The sequence below is a fragment of the Nelumbo lutea genome, chromosome 1 (assembly GCF_056320005.1).
Source record: "Nelumbo lutea isolate HS-2025 chromosome 1, American lotus-T2T, whole genome shotgun sequence".
Lineage (NCBI taxonomy): Eukaryota > Viridiplantae > Streptophyta > Magnoliopsida > Proteales > Nelumbonaceae > Nelumbo > Nelumbo lutea.
This window is the reverse complement of record NC_142684.1, coordinates 21,072,673-21,079,987: the sequence shown is the minus strand read 5'-3', so window position 1 is coordinate 21,079,987 and position 7,315 is coordinate 21,072,673. Positions and strand designations below refer to the sequence as shown.

Below are 7,315 nucleotides of genomic sequence, written 5' to 3'. Positions count from 1 at the left end.
GTTTGGGTTAATATGGTAAACTATAGGGGTACTGTCTTTAGTAATAAATAACTCAATCTTCTATTTCGTCGCTTTTTTATACATGGGCATCGATCATGTCATCCTTTATAAATTTCTTTTGTATGCAATAAGTATTAGAATAACTTTAAACGGTTAGGGTCATTTTCAGATCTATCTCCACTCACAATTAAAAGAAAACCATTCATCTTTTGCATTTCAAAGTACTAAAATCAATTTCATGGTGGAAAATCCAGCCAAATTAATGAAAAAAAACAAGGAGAGAATGAGTAACCTTAACTTAGGTTATGGATTATTCAAAGGTACATTTACAAATGATACAAAATTTAGAATGAATGATTCAAAATAGTATAAAGGGTAAATTACAAAGATCCCCTTGTATTATGAGGTCAGTGATAAATACCCCCCTAAACTTTTGTTTGCAACAAAGACCCATTAAACTTTTATTTTACAATAAATACCCCCAGACCATTAAGTCAGATAACAGTAGAATACATTAAATTACTAAAATTCCCATTAGAATAGAAAAAGTACCCCCATTTTCTCACCATGTCTCTATGTCTCACCCTTTTCTATTAAACCCTAATTAACCAAAAAGTACATTTTTCTCCAAACGAAACCAGTTAAAATAACAAGAAATATTTCACTAGCATAGAAAAAAAAAATGTTTTTTTCACAATTCTTGATTCATTTCATTGATATAATGTATCTCTTCATCTTAAAATGTAAAAATTATCCACTCATTTCTCCAATAAATCAAGGAAAACCAAACAAAACCATAAATTTATATCTATCCAAAAGAAGCCTCCACCATTTCATTTGAATATTGGATCCAGTCAAAAATGTGCAAAAAACTATTGGAGCAACCAAGAGGACTTCAATGTTATATTTAGAAAACTAATCAAATTATAAACCACTCAAATAAATAAGAAAAGAGTAGTTTAGGAATTTCAAAAAATTTAAAACAACTGAATGAAAATCTTTTATTGAAGTTAACTGACCGAACTCTAATGGAGGGGGTACTTGTCACTAACCCCATAATACAGGGGTCTTTGTAATTTACCCTAATACAAATTACAAGAATGGGAATGGAAAACATTTTGTTATTACTTTTCATGTATTATTTTGAGGGAAATCTTCATTTACCCCCACCTCACACATTTTTACTTCGTCGTACAGTTGGGAAGAGTGATACTGGGTAATTGATGCGAATACAAGAGGGTGTTAGGAAGTTTTAAATTGTTGTGAGTATAGGGTGAAGTAAAAAATTTGTGGGGTGGATTTAGTGATATTTCCTAGTATATAAATTATATAAATTGTTCCCTTCACCTTATTTTATTATCTTATGATGTCAACTTCTAAGAAATTAAATACTAATTAGAAAATAAAGGCTAATATGATATTTTTATGTAAAAAAGAACTAAAATGATTTTTATCAAGGAAATTTCTTATATACTTTACTAATTCAATGTCTCAGATTGACTTGTTATTATTGACATTTATTATTATTATTATTATTATTATTATTATTATTATTATTATTATTATGTGTGTGTGTGTGTGAAAGTATTTAAGTATATAAATATTCAATAAAACACCAATTTTTTAATTATTATTAATTAATTTGTAGATACTATAATAATATTAGTTATAAATAATGAAAAACAAACTGATTCCTTAGGCTCTGTTTGGTTTGTGGGAAGATTTAGGTGGGATGGGAAGAGATGGAAAAATGTAAAAATCTGTTCTTCCATTGTTTGGTTTTATACATGAGAAAATAATAAGAAAACACTGTTTCAAGGAGAAGAGAGGAGAAGGTGAGGGAGAAGAAAATAATGTGTTTGCCAACCCAAATCTATGTCTACGACTATATCTAAGAACCCAGAAGAAGAAAGAGAAGAAGAGAAGAGAGAGGGAGGAAGGGAGTGTCTCCGATCTGTGTCTACAAAACTAGATCTAAGTTCTACCATGTCAGAACTTAGATTTGTGTTTATGAACCCAAACCTGTGTCTACGAACCCAGAAGAAGAAAGAGAAGAAGAGAGGAGAGAGGGAGGCAGGGAGTGGCTGAGAGGGGGTGCCACCACTGCTACTCTGTTTCTAAGTTCGAATGGGGAGGGGTGTTGTCGTCGCTGGTTTCGTCGAAAGAGAGAATAAACAGTGATTTCTTACATTTTTCCAATGGTGGTGTGACCCCAAATCTATGATTTTGAGATCTAATATACCACACTTTTCTCACCCCATCCCCTCTTTCCCTAAAACCAAATATGAGAAAAGAGAATATTTTTAGAATATTCCTTTTTTCTCATCCCATCCCACAAACCAAACGGAGCCTTAAAGATTATTTACTAAACTCAGGAAAACAAACTCAGTGAACAGTTAACTCACTGTTTGGTTCACCGATCAGGCATGTTGTACTCGCTGTTCAGCCCGAGTACACGTGCCGGACCCTGGTTGGTTCCCTTTTCTCGTTTGTTCTTTTGTTCTCCAATTCCTAACGAGAAACCCTTTTCTCAGCTCTTTGACTCTTGTTCTGATTCATGGTTAAGATCTGGTTGCTGCACTTAAAGAGTTCAATGGCTCGAAACAAACCCTGTGTGAGTCTTTAGGAGTGACACGTGTATCTGTTACGTATCAAATGCGCCCAAGTCTTGTCTCTATATTTCAGTTGATTTGATTAACTGATAACCCTAAAAAACAGTAATTAATATTCATTGTACTTCACAGTTTACAGTAAAGAGACTAAAGGTTAAGGAGATGAGGTTTTCAAGTGTTGTGTTTGTCAACAACCCTTAAACTAACCATCGATTCTGAACCGCTCCGAAAGTTGATTCACTCCAAACCCAGAATAGAATGTTCTTCCATTACTTTCCTCTGTTATCTCCTTCTCTTTTGATGCAATCATCTCTTCATTGTCTGCCCTTTGAACAAGAAGAAGAACAAAAGTGTTGCAGAGATTGGGTTGTGCTGAGAGCTGAGGGATGGGGAGAGGGAAGATTGAGATTAAGAGGATAGAGAATTCAACAAACAGGCAGGTTACATACTCGAAGAGGAGAAATGGGATCATGAAGAAGGCTAAGGAGATCACTGTTCTTTGTGACGCTGAGGTTTCACTTGTTATCTTCTCTAGCACTGGCAAGATGTCTGAGTACTGCAGCCCTAACACCACGTATGGAAGTGTTTTCTCTTGTTATCTTCTTCATATATTTTCCCGATCTTCTCCTTGACTTCATTTGTTGGTTTTTTCCCCTCTTTCTTTTGTTTTTTCTTCCCTTTCTCTTTCCCATGTTGGATTTTGTTTGTTTTTTGTTCTCTTTAATTTTTCTTTTTGATGGGTTAAGGTTGATCAAGCTCCTGGATAGATACCAGAAGTCTTCTGGCAAGAGATTGTGGGATGCAAAGCATGAGGTTATCTCTCTCTCTCTCCCTGTTATTCCTTGGAAATTTTCTGTCATCTCAAAAAGTATCTGGCTTTTAAATCGAAATGCCTAGTCTTCCTTCAAGATCTAAGTGAGGAAAAACAACCCATCTAGATATTTGCTTAAGAAACACATTCAGAGAACAGATCTGCCATCTGCAAGCTGGTTTTCTTTAATTTTCTTTACAAAACACACTGGAAAGAAATGAAACATGGTTTCCATAAAGAGATCCACCAGTGAAATCTTTCTCTGTGTAACAGTTTCTCAGCAACGAAATAGACAGAATCAAGAAAGAGAATGACGCCATGCAGATCGAGCTCAGGTAAAGCGATTTCCCTACTAAAACTTTCTCTTCTTTGATCATGTCAGTTGTGGGGTTCCATTTTAACGAAGTTATCATCATTTTTGTTTTTGCTCAGGCACTTGAAGGGTGAGGATATCAACTCACTGACCCCGAAGGAGCTTATCCCCATTGAAGAAGCTCTCGAGAATGGTCTGGTCAATGTCCGCGCCAAACAGGCAATAAGTCTCTTCCTTTGTTATTCTTTCAACGTCCTCTTTCTTTTAACAATCGAACAGCTCTGATTATGCTCGACCATCCGGAGACAAGATCTGATCTTCCATCTCCATTTCCTTTTCTGTGACAGATGGAGTACTTGAAGATGCTGGAGAAGAATGTGAGTGATCAATAACAGACAAAATCCATAGCCGTACTCTACTGATTGATTGCATGCAACTCTCTTTATCTTACACTCGTCCTTTGCATGTTGTGACTCCATTTCTGTTTATGGTGTTTAGACTTGATGATGAGTTTTCTGTATAGATGTGAAAGATTGGTCATTTCCCTAACTTCTTTTTGGTCAAATCGCTGCAGGGAAGAACGCTGGAGGAAGATAACAATCGCCTCAATTTTATCTTGGTAGGCATATCATCATCATCACCACATGCATCATCATACATAGAAAACTCATAGTCTCTGCATAAAGTCCATTCCTCCCATCAATCTGTCAATCGATCAGAGCAAAAAATGACTACGTAGAGATTCAGCTATGTCTACATCTTGTAGCATAAAGCCATAAACCATTTAATGACCCCACCATGACGGGCCAACTATACGTATGTTTATTATTTGAGTTGAAAACTAATTAAATTAGACCCATATATTCTAAGACCCCGTTTGGTTTGCAGGAATAGGGGTCTGGAATTGGAATGGGTTATTCTGATTTTAACTGTTTGGTTGGGTGGAATTGGAATTTATTCTCATTCTTGTTGGAATGGCATTCTCCCATCTGAGAGAATGGCCATTCCCTACCTCTCTCTTGGGAATGAAATCTCATTTTTGTTGATTTCAATTATCATTTTCATTTTTATTTGAACCAAACAAACTATGGAAATAGACCATTCCAATTCCGACTGTGACCAAACGAACCCTAAATCTATTTTGATCAATACCTACAATCTAATTTGGATGAACAAACAAAACTTTTGTAATCTACATGACACCAAGATAAACATGTATGTATTAAAAGGAGGCATGGATGCATTTGCATTAGTTTAAAAAATTTGAAAAAAAAAACAATATATAAGATGATTAGAAGTTTTATTTCTGTGAAGAGAACTCAAATATAAGGGAGAGCAATATGAGGAAGGAAAGGTGGCGGAGAAAAAGTACGGAAGTAGTTTAGAAACTGGGAGAAAGCTAGTTTGGAGAGAGAGGGAATATGGTGATTAGAGTGTGGTAGAAAAAAGAGGTAAAAGGTAAAAAGAAAAAACAAAATAAGAAAAGAGGATACATATACCTAAATTCATGTGCATATAAAATTTAACAAAATATTTTAGAAAATTTATAAAAATCATAAACAACAATAATATTCCCCATATTATGATTAAGGGTGTCAATGGACCGGTCCAGTCCAAAATCAATTTGGACAGATTGGATTGACCAAAAAGACAGTGGATTGGACTAATCCGGTCTAAAATATTTATTAGATTGGACTGGACCTGGTCCGTTCATAATAAATTTATATTGGATATAGTTGGATTAAGCCAATATCCTGTCTATTGATATAAGATAAGAATATAGGTGTCAATGGACCGGGTTTGGGTTGAAACCAATCTAAATTAAAATGAATTTGAACAAATTGGACAGTCCAAAGATTGAATTGGACCAGTCCATAACGGTCCAAATTATTCATTGGATTGGATTGGACCTGGTTCATTTTAGTGGACTCACATTAGACTGGATCCAATCGACACTATGATATATAACATAGAGTTCAGATTACAAAATCATTTGTAGCAATGGAAATTTATTCATTGACATACATCACTATAATGGAAATACCATTACATTGACCTCTCTAAAAGACGATCATCTTGTGGTTAAGGGAAATATCATCCTAATCAGTTAAAATAGAGGGTATGACCTACAGAAATTAAAATATATGCTGCTGGAAATATATTTTTTGGGATGAAATTTATACCATGAATAATAATAATAAGGTGCTAGGATACCCCAAATATATATCTTGTATATATAGTGTTGTATCAATCATTCAATTTTTAGTGTAAATTCCATTTATGATACCATGTCCATACCATTCCTTGGGGTATCCAAGTAACAAGATAAGGCAGAAAAAGGAAGTCTGTGATCCTTCTATACTGAAGCTAGTTGGGCATGTGAAAGATTGTTATTGTTTAGGAAGCTTTCCTACAACTCAACTAGAAAACTTGCTCTGCCATCTTACAAACAACATAATTGCTTTCACTTTTTTCTTGGTGTCAATGAAAAGTTATTTCACACTGGCTATTGATCACTATTTATCCTCTTCTTGTTACTAGTCTTCCAACAAGGTCAAGACTCTTCTAAGCCAATCAACTGGTTTTTTATCTTGGTGTCACTACTTTTGATCATCTTGGCCATTGAGTATCCATACCTATACTATAAAATGTAGATACTTATCTTGGTTTCCATGCAGCTCATAAAACTTAAATCAATGTATCATATGATTCATATCATGTAAGGTTAATATTTATATTTTTACATACCCTTTTATCTTTACTTGCACACATGCATAGCATGCATTCTTGCACTTTTTTTTTTAAATTAAACAAGCAAGCGGCGCCATCTAAGTTGCGAAAATTGATGATTGTGATCTAAGTGGTTATTGAAATTGGATGCCCTTTTTTTAATTGAATCTTTTCATTATTTCTGCAGCATCACCAACAAATGGGAATTGACAATGGTGTGAGGGAGATGGAAAACGGGTATCATCAGAAAGGAAGGAACTATTCTTCATCATCAATGCCTCTGGCCTTCCGTGTGCAGCCAATCCAGCCCAATTTACAGGAAAGCAAATAGCCTAACAATATTGCATGGTATCCAATTCCTGTAGCTTATTATCTAAACTCCATTTATCTACTGTTACAAAACAGCACTTACAAGAGGAGAAATGTGTAATAATATGTGCACATGCTTGGCCTTTGGCCTCTTACTATCTTATCACAATTCACCATGAACTTAACATGGTAGTCAATCTTAATATTAATGGTGTTTATCTTCTTATCTACTCTGACTGCCTGAGAACACTGAACTAGTCTTCTAGCTAGTCTCCAACTCTTCCTTACTGTAGGTGTAAAATGCTATACCATTACTTCATTGTTATTATTAGTTTGGTAATTTATGGTTTGCAGTGAGCAGAGAATTTGGCAATTAGAAAGGAAACTGATCATATCACAGGTGCTTGGTAAACCGTTTATGTTATTAGTAGGCTTCCTTAGTTGATTGTGTGATTCTTTGAATCCTCATCTCCTAGATCTGGTACATTCACTTGTATCAGTAGATAGCCCCCCTCTTATGATTAATAATTTTTATTATCT

At 34.7% G+C, this 7,315-nt stretch overlaps 1 protein-coding gene across 1 annotated transcript; it reads left to right on the top strand.

The window, feature by feature from the left end:
- Nucleotides 1-2,720: 2,720 nt before the first annotated feature.
- PI (K-box region and MADS-box transcription factor family protein) lies at nucleotides 2,721-7,005 on the top strand. The gene is made up of 7 exons (XM_088964364.1): nucleotides 2,721-3,186; nucleotides 3,359-3,425; nucleotides 3,697-3,758; nucleotides 3,856-3,955; nucleotides 4,084-4,113; nucleotides 4,311-4,355; nucleotides 6,654-7,005. Exons 1-7 carry the CDS (start codon nucleotides 2,999-3,001, stop codon nucleotides 6,795-6,797), a joined length of 636 nt encoding a protein of 211 aa, XP_088820490.1. The 5' UTR covers nucleotides 2,721-2,998; the 3' UTR covers nucleotides 6,798-7,005.
- Nucleotides 7,006-7,315: the final 310 nt, after the last annotated feature.